Source organism: Mobula hypostoma, chromosome 8 (assembly GCF_963921235.1).
Source record: "Mobula hypostoma chromosome 8, sMobHyp1.1, whole genome shotgun sequence".
Classification (NCBI taxonomy): Eukaryota; Metazoa; Chordata; class Chondrichthyes; order Myliobatiformes; family Myliobatidae; genus Mobula; species Mobula hypostoma.
Genome location: NC_086104.1, coordinates 113428121 through 113447112, shown reverse-complemented (window position 1 = coordinate 113447112; position 18992 = coordinate 113428121). Strand labels below are relative to the sequence as shown.

Here is an 18992-nt window from a genome sequence, read left to right as displayed (position 1 = left end):
TTCAGTTTTGGTCACCAAATTACAGGAAGGATATAAATAAGGTTGAAAGAGTGCAGAGAAGGTTTACAAGGATGTTGCCAGGACTTGAGAAACTCAGTTACAGAGAAAGTTGAATAGCTTAGGACTTTATTCCCCGGAGCGTAGAAGAATGAGGGGAGATTTGATAGAGGTATATAAAATTATGATGGGTATAGATAGAGTGAATGCAAGCAGGCTTTTTCCACTGAGGCAAGGGGAGAAAAAAACCAGAGGACATGGGTTAAGGGTGAGGGGGGGGAGTTTAAAGGGAACATTAGTGGGGGCTTCTTCACACAGAGAGTGGTGGGAGTATGGAATGAGCTGCCAGACGAGGTGGTAAATGTGGGTTCTTTTTTAACATTTAAGAATAAATTGGACAGATACATGGATGGGAGGTGTATGGAGAGATATGGTCTGTGTGCAGGTCAGTGGGACTAGGCAGAAAATGGTTCGGCACAGCCAAGAAGGGCCAAAGGGCCCGTTTCTGTGCTGTAGTTTCTATGGTATGGTAAAATGGCGCCAATATCAAACACGACAACAATGACCTGTTCCGGTATAAATAATGAAAGCAAGTTAATCAGATGCTTGAATATTCGGTATTAATTCTGGAAGGCTGCGCGGTGCTCAGTCGGAAGATGAGGTGTTGCTCCTGAAACTTACGTTGAGCCTGGCCTCCTTGTACGAGAGGCCACAGTCCGACTGGTCAGAGTGGCTGGTGAATTAAAGGGGCAGGCGACGAGAAGTTCAGGCTCACGACTGTGGACTGGACACAGGTGTTCCACGAAGTGGCCGCTGAAGCTGTGTATACTCTCTCTGATTCAGAGGAGAGCACATTATGAACCCGGACTGCAGTAACACTAAACTGGTAGGAGTCCAAGTGAATTGTACTACGGGGGCCGTACTCTGCACTGGGCTGTGACTGTCACAGGTCCAAAGAAAGGCCTTTAACTCCCTCTGTCATACAGATAAGCTAACCGAAGGTCTGCCTGTAAACGTTGTCCGGCAGCGTTCGCTCTCCGAAGTGATCGACACCGGAGAGAGTGTCGGACAGGTTCCAATCCAATTTGCTTGCATTGTGCATCTTTGGAGTGCAACTGCCCTGTGTGTTTGTGTGTGTGAGAGAGAGTTATGTGTGTATGTGGGGGGGGGGGAGAGGTGGGGAGGGAGGGGCAGCGGGGAGGAGTTTGATCCATCATAGAGGCTGAATCTGAGCGATGTCTGAGAAGGGGAACAGTCTTCCGATATAGGGGAGAAAATAGAGAGTTGTAGGAAACGGCATCCAGCGAAGGATGAAACTGCGAGCAAGAGGCTTTACTCTTTGAGATTTTTTGCTATCAACTATTTCAATTGTTCTAAAACAGCATTTGTTTAAATCTGAGGCACCGGGTTGCCAGATTCTGGATGTCTTGAGTGCGGGCGTGTGGATTTTACTTGCGAACCGGCGCCACTCCAATGCACCGTCTCGGGCACCGGCTGCTTCCTGCCCTCACTGCTTAGCACCATGGAGGCGGAGCGGGGCTCGAACCCCGGCGGCCGCTACCGCTGATCTGCGTAGGATGGATCCAGGTGCCGCCTCGTCGCTGTTTACTAACCAGTCCGCCGGCGGGGCAGGGCACACGGCGGGCATCCGCTCCTCGTCCGTCCCGGTCAAGATACTGCTAGAAACCATCATGGTCCTGATGTGTGTAGCTGCTATCACAGGTCTGGCCCGAGTAACTCGTTGCCGTGTTGTGAAGTTAGCTTGTAATAGTGTGCCTGCACCATGGTTATACCCTTTAAAAACGGACACCCCAACCCCCCACCTCATCGTAAGCCGAAGCCTGCCATTGGCGTTGGACTCAAGCGAGTTAACATTATACAATAGTTTGTCACGAGAGACGAACGACAATAAAATATATTAAAACTACCACCGGAATAGCAAACGATTTCAGGGACTTTAATCAGAGGTTATCTATGGGTCTGTGTTATATGTCTATTAATGTAAAATGTCTGCTTATTTGTACTTGCATACACGTGTATATTTCATAAATGGCTGCAATTCCGATATCCAAATTAAAATTAAATCTGAAATATTTATTAATATTGGGAAAAGAAATCGTAGAATCTCAAAGCGCCTCGTTTTGTAAAGATGATTTAAGCAGAAATGTCCTGAGACTCTGCTTGTTTCGAGGTTTATTGTGTATTCTGGGCGGTGATTTTTTTTTGTCATCAGTTTGGTGGCATATGTCCTCGAGGTCTGAAAGGTTCTCAGTCCGATTCCTGCCCTAGATTTCTGCTTCCATCGAGCTGGCAGAGGAGAGTCTGGGTTCAGTTTCTTGGTTTACTATTTTAAAGGAAAAATAGCACGGGTACAACAATATGAGAGGAAAATTGGCGTTTGTCCTTGCGCTGTCTTGGCTGAAGAGATTCAAACCTCACCCCTGGCACCAGAATTACACTCCCCCCCCCCCCACCCCATCTCCACCAAGGACAGTTACATGCTCTGCTGGTATGTGGGTCACAAACAGGAATGGGCAGGGAATGAAGGAGCATGGACCATATGCAGAAATAGCAAAGCAGATTCGATGGGCCGCATGGCCTAATTCTGCTCCTTTGTCATATGGTCTTTAAGTGGGATTGACCCCAGAGGCTGAAGGGCCTTTTCCTGTTCAATTTAATTTCAGGCTGAGTTCCACACATATATCATTAACTTGTGGAGAATGCTTTCTTCATTATACCTACCCCACTCCACTCTTTCTGCAATTTTTACTTAAAATATCTGCCTCCCTTGTCTTTAAACCACACCCCTACCCCCCCCCCAAGGAAAATGTCTCTATCCTGTTTAATCTATGTCGATCCCTCTGGACAGATAGATATTTTGCAGGCCTCAATTGAGGCTTAGCCTCTGCCTCCACTTTGCAAAGGAAACTGCTGTAGCTTGTCCAGTCTATTCCCCCCAGCTAAAATTTTCCATTTCCAGCAACATCATCATAACTCTGCTCTGCACTCTCTCCAGTGCAGTCACATCTACGTGTGGCCAGTACTGTATACAGTAGGTGAGTTGTGGCCTAACTAGTATTGTGTACTCTCTGGCACACAGGCCTTGTCCTTATTTCATAGCTTGTCCGGAAAAGGAAAGTAGCCCAAATGCTTTCTAACCCGATCTACCTTTAATGTCCCATGGGTAGAAATTCCAATTTTCTTTTGTATCTCCAGATCTCTCAATATTCTTACATTTGCTGGGATTTCCTTTATATTTCTGCACCATTCCCTTCACATTACTCTGTACTAGTGACTAATAGTGTGCCACAGGGATCAGTGCTGGGTCCATTGTTATTTGTCATCTATATCAATGATCTGGATGATAATGTGGTAAATTGGATCAGCAAATCTGCTGATGATACAAAGATTGGAGGTGTAGTGGACAGTGAGGAAGGTTTTCAAAGTTTGCAGATGGATTTGGACCAGCTGGAAAAATGGGCTGAAAAATGGCAGATGGAGTTTAATACAGACAAGTGTGAGGTATTGCATTTTGGAAGGACAAACCAAGGTAGAACATACAGGGTAAATGGTAAGGCACTGAAGAGTGCAGTAAAACAGAGGGATCTGGGAATACAGATACAAAATTCCCTAAAAGTGGCGTCACAGGTAGATAGGGTCGTAAAGAGAGCTTTTGGTACATTGGCCTTTATTAATCAAAGTATTGAGTATAAGCAACACACATCAAAGTTGCTGGTGAACGCAGCAGGCCAGGCAGCATCTCTAGGAAGAGGTACAGTCGACGTTTCGGGCCGAGACCCTTCGTCAGGACTAACTGAAAGAAGAGCTTTTTTTTTCCGGAAGGAGTTAGGTTGGAATGGGAACAAGGTGCAGTGAAGTCGAGGCAGTTGATGTCCCATTGGCAGTTAGCAATAAAGAGATCCAGAGCAGACAGTAGACCAGAGCAGGGTGGTGTCCATGAAGAGGAGGAGGGTTGAAGACAGGAGAAGGGGTCATCGGTGGGGGTTGAAGAGTCCTTGCCGAAAAGTAGGCTCGGAGACGGCGGAAGAAGAGTTCCGCGTCATGGCAAACATGGAACTCACTGAGGTGTGGGCGAAGGGGGACAAAGGTGAGGCCCTCACTGAGGACAGAGCGTTCTGCCTCAGACAGTTGAAGGTCAGAGGGGATGGTAAAGACCCGGCACGGATGAGAGCTGGGATCAGAGGAGCAAGGGGGAGGGAGGCTCGGGGTGTCAGTGGAGAGGGGAGGTTTGGGGTTGAGGAGAGGAAGATGGAGCCTCTGAGGGCCCAGGAGCGGACAGTGGAATCTGAAGGAGACGGGGTTGCAGAGTGGTGGTGGGGAAAGGGGAGACAGGAGTCACAATAGCGGCACATAAAGACCCGGCCTGGATTTCAAGACTGGAGTCGCAGTTAGTGGTTGCGCAATCGCTTTGAAGGTGTCCATGGTCGTTGCTGGAGTCCGGGTTTTGAATATGCCCTGAGGTGTTGGAGCCGGTGAGATCAATGGCAAGGGCCGCAATCTGAAGTTCATGCCTGCTTTTTTCAGGGCCAGCAGGCTCTGGCGTCTGCAGATGTAAGATCTTGCGATCTTTGCCTAACATGACAAAGTCAAAAAAATGGCGATTGCAGGCATGGATCCGACGGAGGATGAAATAACGAGCAGGTCCATTACAGACAGCGAAGGAAGTGTCTCGAAGGTGTGGAAAGGTCTGGGACAGGGACACCAAATACCTTCTCATGGCGGAGAGGGTCGCCTTCAGAGCTTGACGGGAGAAGCGACAAGAGGCAGAGTCAATAAAATGTGAGTTCCTCAGAAGGTCCAAATTGAGAGGCTCGAAAACGAATCCTGAAGCCAACTGGAGTAAGTTGGCGGTGGAGGCACATTCCAAGAAAGGATATATGGCTGTGATAGCAAGTCTGAGTCAAAATGTGGTCAAAAAGTTGAAGAGCCGAAGAAATTACAGATGGGGAGCAGTGAGAGATGGTTTCACTGAACTCCCGTCGAAGAGAAGATTTAAACTTCTTCAGTGTAGGCATCACTGGAAGAGGCTTCGCAGTATTGAATTTAAAAACGCAAACATGAGGAATTCTGCAGTTGCTGGAAATTCAAGCAACAAAATTCAAGCCTGGCCTACTGCGTTCACCAGCAACTTTGATGTGTGTTGCTTGAATTTCCAGCATCTGCAGAATTCCTGTTGTTGAGTATAAGGGTGGAATGTTATGATGAGGTTGTATAAGGCATTGGTGAGGCCGAATATGGAGTATTGTGTTCAGTTTTGGTCACCAAATTACAGGAAGGATATTAATAAGGTTGAAATAGTGCAGAGAAGGTTTACAAGGATGTTGCCGGGACTTGAGAAACTCAGTTACAGAGAAAGCAAACATGAGGAATTCTGCAGATGCTGGAAATTCAAGCAACACACATCAAAGTTGCTGGTGAACGCAGCAGAATCTCTTACTAGCTCTTTCTTCAGTTAGTCCTGATGAGGGGTCTCGGCCTGAAACGTCGACTGTACCTCTTCCTAGAGATGCTGCCTGGCCTGCTGCATTCACCAGCAACTTTGATGTGTGTTACAGAGAAAGGTTGAATAGGTTAGGACTTTATTCCCTGGAGCGTAGAAGAATGAGGGGAGATTTGATAGAGGTATATAAAATTATGACGGGTATAGACAGAGTGAATGCAAGCAGGCTTTTTCCACTGAGGCAAGGGGAGAAAAAAACCAGAGGACATGGGTTAAGGGTGAGGGGGGAAAGGTTTAAAGGGAACATTAAGGGAGGCTTCTTCACACAGAGAGTTGTGGGAGTGTGGAATGAGCTGCCAGACGAGGTGGTAAATGCGGGTTCTTTTTTAACATTTAAGAATAAATTGGACAGATACATGGATGGGAGGTGTATGGAGGGATATGATCCATGTGCAGGTCAGTGGGACTAGGCAGAAAATGGTTTGGCACAGCCAAGAAGGGCCAAAAGGCCTGTTTCTGTGCTATAGTTTTTCCATGGTTTCTACTCTAGCTTGCCATTTATCTGTTCAGTTGATGAGATTATCTCCATATTCTTGCAGCCTAAAGCTTTCCTCCTAATGACTACACAACTATTTTTGTATCATTGCAAATCTCCCAATTGTGGATCCTAATTTTGGGCTAACTTACTAAATATTAATGTGCAGGCTGAGAATGGAGCCCTGTGAAAGTCCACTAGTACCAGTATTTGAGCTGAAAGTACACTCTTTAACTCATTGTTTCCCATCAGTGAGTTAGCCTGCTTCTCTGAGATTCACAGGCTTCACTTTTTTTAACTGGACTCCAGTTTGTTCCTGAACGCAGCAGGCCAGGCAGCAAGATGAGGTACAGTCAACGTTTCGGGCCGAGCCCTTCGTCAGGACTAACTGAAGGAAGAGCTAGTAAGAGATTTGAAAGAGAGTACTGGAAGTGTGTCAACACTTCTGGGCTGCCCCTTGGACTTTATTGGTCGTTGGTGCAAGATGACACATTTCACTGTATGTTACGATGTACATATGACAAATAAAGTAAAGCTAATCTAATTTAATCAATTGTAGAGAGATTGATTTGCTGAACTGCCTAGAAATTACTGAATGAATGCGTTCTCTTTCAGGTAACATTCTAGTGATTGCAATTATTGCTGTTACCAAACACTTCCACTCGGTCACCTCGGTGTTCTTGGTCAATCTGGCCGTCAGCGACTGTTTGGTGGGGCTCGGAGTCATGCCATTTGTTGCCATGTCCGTGTTTTACCAGGACTGGAACAGATACAATGTGAGTATTGCTCTAAATTTCCAACCAGATATTTTGCATCCAGTAATTAGAACAAGATTGTTTGGTGATATCATGATCTAGAATGAAAATAATCTATGCTTGAGCAGATCGGTTCATCCTGCATTCAAAGACAATGTGTCTGGGACTAATGGAGAGCACTTGTAGATAAGAGAAAACCATCAGTTACACAAGGCAATGGAACCTTGGGAATAACCTTTTTGACCTCTGATCTGAACTCCAAGATAACTTTCATACAATTGCTAATTGTAACACATGGAAACGTACTCTATCTACAGTTGATGCTAATTAGTAGACAACAAACACTTCTACAGGAAAACTAAATCATATAAACACAAAAATAACAACCAGCATTTGTGTGGCACAAATGTCAATAAGGTAATTCCACATGAACTAATTTGATTCACAATTACATCAGGTTACAAAGCTCAATCCAAGAGGTATGCCCAGAAATTTATCAGCGGACGTAAGTGTAGAATTATAGGAGAAACTCAAACTCATTATCAAAGTACATAGTATCTGTCACTATTATTTACATGAGGTTCATTTTCTTGCAGGAATTCATTCTAGAACAGAGAAATGCAATAGAATCAACGAAAAACTACACACAAAGACTGACAACAAATACGCATAAATAAATAAGTACAGTACATACATACATGAATAGAAACATAGAAAATTAATTAATTAATTCTGAGAACGAGTTGAAGAGTCCTTAAAAGTGAGCTCATAGTTGTTGAATCAGTTCAGTGTTGAGGTGAGTTAAGTTATCGACATTAGTTCAGGAGCCTGATAACTGTTCTTGAATCTAGTGGTGGGGGTCTAAGGCTCCTGTATCTCCGCCCAAATGTAGTAGCAAGAAGACAGCACGGCCTGAAATGCTGTTATTCGCTATTTTATGTTAAATTTTAAGCAATGTTGTTATGGTGACTGTAGAGGAAGAAGTGGTCTCAGAGAGAGAATTTCAGCATTTGGGGTCTTGGGGGGTAGCAAGGGTAGAGAAAGTAAAATTGGGAATCTGCAGATGGCCAGAATTCAAGGATTTTGGGAATCTGGATACCATGGACCTGGAGCAGATACAAAAAAGGGGTTTAAATTGATGAATCTGGATTGGAGTCTGGATTCATAATATAAGACATAAAACATAGAACATAGAAAACCTACAGCTCAATACAGGCCTTTTGACTCATAAAGCTGTGCCAAACATGTCCTTACCTTAGAAATTACTTAGGGTTACCCATAGCCCTCTATTTTTCTAAGCTCCACGCGTTTCTTAAAAGACCCCGTTGTATCTGCCTCCACCATCGTCTCTGGCAGCCCATTCCACGCACTCACCACTCTCTGCGTAAAAAAACTTACCCCTGACATCTCCTCTGTACCTACTTCCAAGCACCTTAAAACTGTGCCCTCTCGTGTTAGCCACTTCAACCCTGGGGAAAAAGCCTCTGACTATCCACACGATCAATGCCTCTCAACATCTTATACGCCTCTCATCATCTTATACACCTCTATCAGGTCACCTCTCATCCTCCATCGCTCCAAGGAGAAAAGGCTGAGTTCACTCAACCTATTCTCATAAGGCATGCTCCCCAATCCAGGCAACATCCTTGTAAATCTCCTCTACACCCTTTCCACATTCTTCCTGTAGTGAGGCGACCAGAACTGAGCACAGTACTCCAAGTGGGGTCTGACCATGGTCCTATACAGCTGACTCTGTGGGGTCCTATACCTCTTGGCTCCTAAACTCAGTCCTACAGTTGATGAAAGCTAATGCACCATATGCCTTCTTAACCACAGAGTCAACCTGCACAGCAACTTTGAGTGTCCTATGGACTCAGACCCCAAGATTTCTCTGATCCTCCACACTGCCAAGAGTCTTACCATTTCTCATGTCCAAGACCTACGTAGACATCTTGGACATGAGAAATGCATCACAAAATGTTTAACATTTTGAAGCAAAGATGAATTGTGAATTATTTCAGTTTACTTTGAGAATATTTCAGCACAGATGCTAAAGTTCTTAGCACACTCATTGAAATTCAGCATATCCTTTGAGCTTGAGCAGGGAGAGCTGGAGCAGTGTTAGATAAATAGATATCTGTACCCAGAAATTAACAGTTAACTTTAAAGAAGGTGTTCTTTTAAAAAATGAAGATCAATGCTGTAGCTCTTTATCAGTTGTTGTATTTGATCCCTAAATCTAATGCTATTCATACAAAATGTGGGTATCAATAGCAAGGACAATGTTAGTTGTAAAACCTTGCCTGTCATTAAACTGACTGGCTTATTAAACCATTCATGAGGACAATTCAGTCATATACAGAGCAGGTAAATGCAGCAGATATCTTTCCTTATAGGGCACCTTGAACCAGATGGTTTATTTTATAATATTGGTAGTTTTGCGATTGCTGCTATCAATGCTGATTTAATTCCTGATTATTTAATTAACATAATTTAAATACCCAGATGCTGCAATGGGATTTGAACTTCTACCTCCAGACCACATGCTGAAGCCTATGGATTAGCTGAACCATTATGCCTCTGTAGCTGTGGTTATAGGGTAGTAATGAATATGTGTTTTCAGAAAGAGGAATTGGAGATGTTAAGCTGCAAATTGCTGGCAAAGGATTTGGGAGTCTGTATAATTAAAAACAAAATCATAGTTTTACTCAGTCACTGTAAACGAATACTCCAGAGGCTTGATCATAGCTGAAGAAAATATCCTTAAATCCTGGACACTCAGGTAATAAAAATGGAAATAACTCATTTGATCACCGTAAACCAGTCATCATTCTTTGATCTATTCTCTTCATGAAAGAGCTGCGATTCTAAATATTAAATCATTGTAATTTAAAGGTCTATCTTTTTTATGTAACCTTGCATTTGAAATAACCAGAATATCTTTGAAAGAAATCGATGCTGATTTGCAAATCCAAAAGCACTTATTTTAAACTCCCTGATGTGTTTGCTAAATAAAGAATGTAGCAGAATCAAATTAACATTTTCTCTCCCTATCTGTTCTATAGTAAAGGTTGCAATGCAGCCGCAAGATGCTGACAGGAAATGCCCTTTGATGATACCTGCTCCTGTTCTCCAGGGTTCAAGAAAAACTTGCTTTTATGTAGTACTTTTATACCACCTTCAGGATGTTCCCAAAGTGCTTTACTGCTGATGGAGTCCATTGAAGGTGTAATCAATGCACCAGTGAAGGAAATGGATGTATCTTTCTTTTCAATAATAAAGGAATTTTTTTCCTTACTCAAGTTCAAATTCATTCCCAAGGGTATAGAATATAAGAGCAGGGATGTGATGATGAGGCTCTATAAGGCACTCGTGAGACCACACTTGGAATATTATGTGCAGTTTTGGGCTTCTTATTTTAGAAAGGATATACTAACATTGGAAAGGGTTCAGAGAAGATTCACAAGAATGATTCCAGGAATGAAAGGGTTACCATATGAGGAATGTTTGCCAGCTCTTGGGCTGTATTCCCTGGAGTTCAGGAGATTGAGGGGGGATCTCATAGAAACATTCCGAATGTTAAAAGGCCTGAGCAGATTAGATATGGCAAAGTTATTTCCTATGGTAGGGGAGTCCAGGACAAGAGGGCATGACTTCGGGATTGAAGGATGTCCATTTAGAGCTGAGATGTGGAGAAATTACTTTAGTCAGAGGGTGGTAAATCTGTGGAATTTGTTGCCACGACCAGCTGTGGAGGCCAAGTCATTGGGTGCATTTAAGGCAGAGGTTCCTGATTAGCCAGGGCATCAGACAGTATGGGGTGAAGGCAAGGTAGTGGGAATGACTGGAAGAATTGGATCAACCCATGATTGAATGGCGGAACAGACTCAATGGGCCAAATGGTCTACTTCTGCTCCTATATGTTATGATCTTAGGTAATTATTAACACTCAGTGGCCACTTTACTAGTACAACTGTACACCAGCTTGTTAATGCAATATCTAATCAGCCAACCGCTTGGCAGCAACTCTATGTTTATTTCAGTTATATAAAGAGTAAAAAGGAGGTGGGAGTTAATATTGAACCACTGGAAAATTATGCTAGTGAGGTAGTAATGGGGGACAAAGAAATGGCAGATGAACTTAATAGGTACTTTGCATCAGTCTTCACTGTGGAAGACAGTAGCAGTGTGCCAGAGGTCCGTGAGTGTCAGGGAGCAGGAGCGAGTGCCATTGCTATTACAAAGGAAAAAGTGCTAAGCAAACTCAAAGATCTTAAGGTGGATAAGTCACCTAGGCCAGGTGGATTACATCCCAGAGTCCTGAGAGAGGCTGCTGAAGAGCTAATGGATACATTGGTCATGATCTTTCAAGAATCACTTGGTTCCGGAGGACTGGAAAATTGCAAATGTCACTCCACTCTTTAAGAAGGGAGGAAGGCAAAAGAAAACAAATTTTAGGCGAATTAGACCTAAAATTAGACCTCAGTGGCTGGGAAAGTGTTGGAGTCTATTATTAAGGATGAGCTTTCTAGGTACTTGGAGACTAATGATAAAATAAGTCGAAGTCAGCATGGTTGCCTGACAAATCTGTTAGAGTTCTTCAAGGAAGTAACAAGCAGAGTGGACAAAGGAGAGGCAGTGAATGTCATTTACTTGGATTTTAAGAAAGTATTTGATAAGGTGCCACACATGAGGCTGCTTAACAAGATAAGATCCCATGGCATTACAGGAAAGATACTGACATGGATAGAGGAATGGCTGGCAAGCAGGAGGCAAGGACTGGGAATAAAGGGGGCCTTTTCTGGTTGGCTGTCAGTGACTAGTGGTGTTCCTCAGGGGTCAGTATTGGGACCGCTACTTTGTCAATGGAATTAATGGTTTTGTGGCAAAGTTTCCAGATGATACGAAGATATGTGAAGGGGTAGGTAATGCTGAGGAAGCAATATGATTGCAGCAGGATTTAGACAAATTGGAAGAATGGGCAAAAACTGGCTGATGGAATACCGTGTTGGGAAATGTATGATAATGCATTTTGCTAAAAGGAACAATAGTGCAGACTGTGATCTAAATGGGGAGAAGATTCAAACATCAGAGGTGCAGAGGGACTTAGGAGTCCTCATGCAAGACTCCCAGAAGATTAATTTTCTGGTTGAGTCTGTGGTAAGGAAGGCAAATACAATGTTGGCAATTATTTCAAAGGGAATAGAATATAAAAGCAAGGAGATAATATTGAGCCTTTATAAGCCACTAGTCAGGCTGCACTTGGAGTATTGTCAACAGTTTTGGGCCCCATACCTCGGGAAGGATGTGTTGTCGTTGGAGAAAGTCCAGAGGAGGTTCACAAGGATGATTCCAGGAATGAAACAAAACACAAAAATTGCTGGTGAACGCAGCAGGCCAGGCAGCATCTATAGGAAGAGGTACAGTCGACGTTTCGGGCCGAGACCCTTTCTCAGGACTGCTGTGTTCACCAGCAATTTTTGTGTGTGTTGCTTGAAGTTGCAGCATCTGCAGATTTCCTCGTGCTTGGGTTAATATATGAGTTGCATTTGGCAGCTTTGGGCCTGTACTCACTGAAATTTTGAAGAATGGGGAGGATCTCATTGAAACCTACCGAATGTTGAAAGGATTAGGTAGGGTGGATGTGGAGAGGATGTTTCCTATGGTGGGCGTATCCAGAACTAGAGGGCACAGCCTCAGGTTAAGGGGCAACCCTTTGAATCAGAATCAGTTTTATTATCACCGGCATGTGACGTGGAATTGTGGAATTTGTTAACTTAGCAGCAGCGGTTCAATGCAATACATAATCTAGCAGAGAGAAAAAAAAACAATAAATAAACAAGTAAATCAATTAACACACATCAAAGTTGCTGGTGAATGCAGCAGGCCAGGCAGCATCTGTAGGAAGAGGTGGAACAACACCTTATATTCCGTCTGGGTAGCCTCCAACCTGATGGCATGAACATCGACTTCTCTAACTTCCGCTAAGGCCCCACCTCCCCTCGTACCCCATCTGTTACTTATTTTTACGCACACATTCTTTCTCTCACTCTCCTTTTTCTCCCTCTGTCTCTCTGAATATACCTCTTGCCCATCCTCTGGGTCCCCCCGGCTCCTTGTCTTTCTTCCCGGACCTCCTGTCCCATGATCCTCTCGTATCCCCTTTTGCCTATCACCTGTCCAGCTCTTGGCTCTATCCCTCCCCCTCCTGTCTTCTCCTATCATTTTGGATCTCCCCCTCCCCCTCCAACTTTCAAATCCCTTACTCACTCTTCCTTCAGTTAGTCCTGACGAAGGGTCACGGCCTGAAACGTCGACTGCACCTCTTCCTACAGATGCTGCCTGGCCTGCTGCGTTCACCAGCAACTTTGATGTGTGTTGCTTGAATTTCCAGCATCTGCAGAATTCCTGTTGCTTGAAGTAAATCAATTACGTATATTGAATAGATTTTTTAAAATGTGCAAAAACAGAAATACTGTATATTAAAAAAAAAGTGAGGTAGTGTCCAAAGCGTCAATGTCCATTTAGGAATCGGATGGCAGAGGGGAAGGAGCTGTTCCTGAATTGCTGAGTGTGTGCCTTCAGGCTTCTGTATCTCCTACATGATGGTAACAGTGAGAAAAGGGCATGCCCTGGGTGCTGAAGGTCCTTAATAATGGACACTGCCTTTCTGAGACACCACTCCCTAAAGATGTCCTGGGTACTTTGTAGCCTAGTGCCCAAGATGGAGCTGACTAGATTTACAACCTTCTGCAGCTTCTTTCGGTCCTGTGCAGTAGCCCCTCCATACCAGACAGTGATGCAGCCTGTCAGAATATTCTCCACGGTACAACTATAGAAGTTTTTGAGTGTATTTGTTGACATGCCAAATCTCTTCAAACTCCTAATAAAATATAGCCGCGTCTTGCCTTCTTTATGACTACATCGATATGTTGGGACCAGGCTAGATCCTCAGATCTTGACACCCGGGAACTTAATCCCTCTATGACGATTGGTATGTGTTCCTTCGTCTTACCCTTCCTGAAGTCCACAATCAGCTCTTTCGTCTTACTGACGTTGAGTGCCAGGTTGTTGCTGTGGCACCACTCCACTAGTTGGCATATCTCACTCCTGACGCCCACTCGTCACCATCTGAGATTCTACCAACAATGGTTGTATCGTCAGCAAATTTGTAGATAGTATTTGGAACCGATTTAAGGAGGAATTATAGCCAGTGAGTAGTGAAACTGGAGTGCTCTGCCATAGACAGCTATGGAAGCCAAGACTGTGGGTATATTTAAAGTGAAAATTGATAGTTTCCTGATTGGTCAGGGCATCAAAGCTTATGGTGAGAAGGCAGATTGAGTGGGATCCAGGATCAGCCATGATGGAATGGCAGAGAAGACTTGATGGGCTGAATGGCGGAATTATGTCTTATGGTCTTAATGCATAAAAAACATACAGGCATGGGTCAAGAGGTTCGGTTGTTGTTCAGAGCAAATGTGATCTGAGTGTTTTTGATCATTGAATATTTGTTGGTGGCAGATAGGGTGGTTTGAGCATCTCAGATGATCTCCTGGGATTTTCTCGCATAATAGTTTCTCACCTGGACCTTACAGAGAAAGGTGCAAAAAAAAAAAATCCAGTGAGCAGCAATCCTGTGGACGAAAACACTTTGTTAATGAGGGAGGGGTCAGAGGAGAATGGCAAGACTGATTCAAACTGACAGAATGGCGACAGTAACTCAAATAACCACACATCACAACAGTGGCATGCAGAAGAGCATCTTTGAATGCACAGCAGTCGAATCTTGAAATGGATGGGCTGCAGCAGCAGAAGGCCGTGAACATCACTCAGTGGCACTTCATTAGGTACAGGAGCTACCTAATGGTTGTATGCTGGGCACATAAATACTGAGTTTCTCATCAACTCATTACATATGAAATGTGTCTTATGTTGAATCACTATTGATTATGTACCCAGAGTTAAAAATTATAATTGGATGTAGAAGCATTTCATTGCTTTCTGTACTGTGGTGAACGGCAGTGATCTACAGTATTTAGTCCCATACTTGTGAGCTTTTCAGCCCAATACCAGTGATCTACATAGTCCCATAGCAGTGATCTATTGAGTCCCACACCAGTGATCTATTTAGTCCCATTCTGGTGATCTAGTTATTCCCATACTGGCGATCTATTTTGCCCTGTATTGGTGATCTATTTAGTCTCATTCTGGTTATCTATTTAGTCCCAGAGAAGTGATCTACTTATTCCCATACTGGTGATCTATTTAGTCCTGCACCAGTGATCTATTTAGTTCCACACTGGTGATCTATTTAGTCCCACACTAATAATGGATTTAATCCAATAGCAGTGATCTACTCAGTCTCATAGTGGTGATATATTTAGTCCCATATTTGTGAACTATTTTGTATCATACCAGTGACTGTTCAGCCCCATACCAGTAATCAATTTAATCCCATAGGGGTCATCTATTTCATCCCATACCAGTGATCTTTTTAGTACCATTCCAGTGATTTATTTAGTCCACACTGGTAATCAATTTAATCCCAGAGCAGTGATCTAGTTATTCCCATGGTGCTGGTCTATGCAGTCTAATAGTGGTGATCTATTTAGCTCCATAGCAGTGAGCTATTGGTCCCATAGTGGTGATCTATTTGGTCCCATATTGGGGATCTATTTGGTCCCATGCTGGATGATTTGATGAATGTGTAGCTAAGGAATTAGTGTAGAAGGCAGGTTTTCAGCTTTGTGTATCCCTCTGTTACTTCTCTATCCAAGTACCTGTCCAATTGCCTTCTAAATCTTGTTGGGTGGGACTACAACCAGAGGGTGAAAGGTGAAAAGTTTAAGGGGAACATGAGGGGAACTTCTTCACTCAGAGGGTTGTGACAGGGTGGAACGAGCTGCCAGCACCAGTAGTGCATGCAAACTCAATTTCAACGTTTAAGAGAAGTTTGGAGAGATACTTGGATGGTAGGGTTATGGAGGGCCATGTCCCAGTGTCCTTCGATGGGAGTAGGCAGTTTAAATGGTTTCAGCATGGACTAGATGGGCCAAAGGGCCTGTTTTTGTGCTGTACTTTTCTATGGCTCTATATCTCTCCACCACCTCTTTACTCCAGTCTGTGTGGAAAACTTGCCGCTCAGTCCTTCTTTTAATTTCTTCCCTTGCATCATAAACCTGTATCCTCTAGTTCAAAATAACACATACAAAATGTTAACACGAGGAAATCTGCAGATGCTGGAATTTCAAGCAACACACATAAAAGTTTCTGGTGAACGCAGCAGGCCAGCAGCATCTCTAGGAAGAGGTACAGTCGACGTTTCAGGCCGAGACCCTTCATTCTGACCTAGAGATGTTACCTGGCCTGCTGTGTTCACCAGCAGCTTTTATGTGTGTTGCTTACAAAATGTTAGCGGGCTTCAGCAGATCAGGCAGCATCTATAGAAGTGAATGAACAGTCCAAGTTCAGGGCAGATACCCTTCTTCACGACTGGTAAGGAAGGGAGAAGTCGTCAAAATAAGAATTTGGAGAGGGATGGGGAAGGAGCTGAAGAATTGGAGCAGGGGGCAGGGATACAGATTTCTAGATCATTGGGACCTCTTCTGGGGCAGGTGGGACCTGTACAAGAGGAACGGGTTGCACTTGAATCTGCGGGGACCAATATCCTTACGGGCAGGTTTACTAGAATTAAAGTAATATGCCAGGGGGATGGGAACCAGTGTGACAGAGCTGAGGATGAGCCAGCAGATTTACGAGTAGATGATGGGTGTAATATGAATGTAAGGAAGGATAAGCCAATGATTGGGTACAAATACTGTACAGACAGAGCAAAGAGTTAAACTGTCCACAGGGGCAAACTTCAAAAGGACAATTAATGTTTGACTGAAGGTGCTGTATTTGGATGCATGCAGCATTCGGAATAAGGTGGACGAGCTCGTGGCGCAATTAGAGATTGGTTTTTATGACATTGTGGGCATTACTGAGTCGGGGCTGAAAGAAAGTCATCGTTGGGAGCTTAATATCAAAGGATGTGCTTTGTACCGAAAGGACAGGCAAGACGGCATAGGCGGTGGTGTGGCTCTGTTGGTAAGAGATGGAATTACATCTTTAGAAAGAGGTGACAAAGGGTCAGGGAATGTTGAATCTTTGTGGGTGGAATGAAGAAAATGCAAGGATAAAAAAACCATTATAGGAATCCTATATGGGCCTCCAAGTAGTAGCCAAGATGCAGGGTTGAGACTGCAAAGGGAGTTGGAAAATGCATGTCATAAAGGTAAAGTCACAATTATAATTGGGGTCTTCAATATGCAAGGGGTTTGGGAAATCAGGTTGGTGTTGAATTGTAAGAGAGGGAATTTGTTGAATGCTTATGAGATGGCTTTTTAGAGCAGCTTGTGCTTGGGCCAACTTGGGGAAAGGCTATCTTAGATTGCTCACTATCGCGTGGCACAGGCAGCAATCCTGTGATTACTACCCTTGAGGTCCTGTTTCTCAGCTTCCTCCCTAAATCCCTGTATTGTTTTCAGGTCCTCCTCCCTTCTTCTACCCATGTCGATGGAACCAATACGTACCACAACTTCTGGCTGCTTACCCAGCCTTTTCAGAATTTTGTGGACATGTTTAGAAACATCGCAGACCCTGGCACCTGGGATGCAAACTACCATCTGTGTTTCTTTTCCACATCCACAGAATCACTTATCTGTTCCCCTCACTACAGAGTCCCTTATTACTGCTGCCATCCTCTTCAGTTCCTTACCCTTCTGAGCCATAGGGTCAGACTCAGTGCCAAAGGGTAAGGAACTGAATAGTGGAGCAGATTCGATGGACCAAAATAGCCTAATTCTGCTCCTATATTGAGTACTGTTGAGTACTGTTGTGGGGACAACTTACCTGGGGGAAGCAACAGTACTCAGTATAGGAGCAGAATTAGGCTATTTTGGCCCATCAAGTCTGCTCCACTATTTCATCATGGCTGATCCAAATTTCTTCTCAGCCCCAATCTCCTACCTTCTCCACGTATCCCTTTATGATCTGATCAATCAAGAATCTATCAACCTCTACCTTAAATAGAGGAGGACTTGGCCTCCACAGCTACTTGTGGCAACTAATTCCACAGATTCACCACTCTCTGGCGAAATAAATTCCACCTCATCTCCATTCTAAAAGGATGCCCCTCTTCTGAGGCTGTGTCTTCTGGTCTGAGACACTCCCACCACAGGAAACATCCTCTCCACATCCACTCTATCACCATTCACCATTTGTTAGTTTTCAATGAGGTCACTACGCAAACGACTACATTACTATGACATCCACAGTACAGCCGATACAAATGGATGAGCGCTTGGGAGACTTTTGGTACAGATTTTCTGGTTGCCGTGGATATCTTCTGCCACCCAGGATCTGAGTTCACAGCCACATTTTTGATGTGCAAACTACTCAGGTTACAGACATTTCAGAGGAGAGGAACCCTGCCATAACCTGGAACCACCTGTACTGGGATTCTTCTGAAAGAGACACTGTATCTAGAGTCATAGAATCAGAAATCTTCAACACATTACAGGCCCTTTAGCCCACAATGTTGTACCGACCATGTAACCTACTCTAGAAACTGCTTAGAATTTCCCTACCGCATAGTCCTCTATTTTTCTAAGATCCATGTACCTATCTGAGAGTCTCTAAAAAGGCCCTATTGTATCCGCCTCTACCTCCGTCACTGGCAGTGCATTCCACATACCCACCACTCTCTGAAAAACTTAACTCTGACATCCCCCTTGTACCTACTTCCAAGCACCTTAAAATGATGCCCCCTCTTGTTAGCCATTTCAGCCTTGGGAAAAAGCCTCTGGCTACCCACACGATCAATGCTTCTCATTGTCTTATACACCTCTATCAGGTCACCTCTCTCATCCTCTGTCGCTCCAAGGAGAAAAGGCCAAGTTTACTCAACCTGTTCTCACAATGCATGCTGGCAACATCCTTGTAAATCTCCTCTGCACTCTCTCTATAGTATCCACATCCTTCCTGTAGTGAGGCAATCAGAACTGAACACAGTACTCCAAGTGGGGTATAACTAAGCTTATATGCCTTTAACATTACCTCACGGCTCTTGAACTCAATCCCACAGTTGATGAAGGCCATCACACCATATGCATTCTTAACAACACTGTCAACCTGCGTAGCAGCTTTGAGTGTCCTGTGGACAAGGACAGGACCCCAAGATCTCGCTGATCCTCCACAT

The 18992-nt window shown here is 44.0% G+C and overlaps 1 protein-coding gene across 1 annotated transcript in view; it reads left to right on the top strand.

Annotated features, from left to right (window-relative positions):
• Positions 1–1276: 1276 nt before the first annotated feature.
• Positions 1277–18992, top strand: part of LOC134351183 (5-hydroxytryptamine receptor 1D) — a 118016-nt gene continuing 100300 nt past the window's right edge. The window contains exons 1-2 of the mRNA XM_063057293.1: positions 1277–1719; positions 6609–6769. Coding sequence (XP_062913363.1) covers positions 1575–1719; positions 6609–6769 — 306 coding nt within the window. The 5' untranslated portion in view covers positions 1277–1574. The remainder of the gene's footprint in view (positions 1720–6608; positions 6770–18992) is intronic.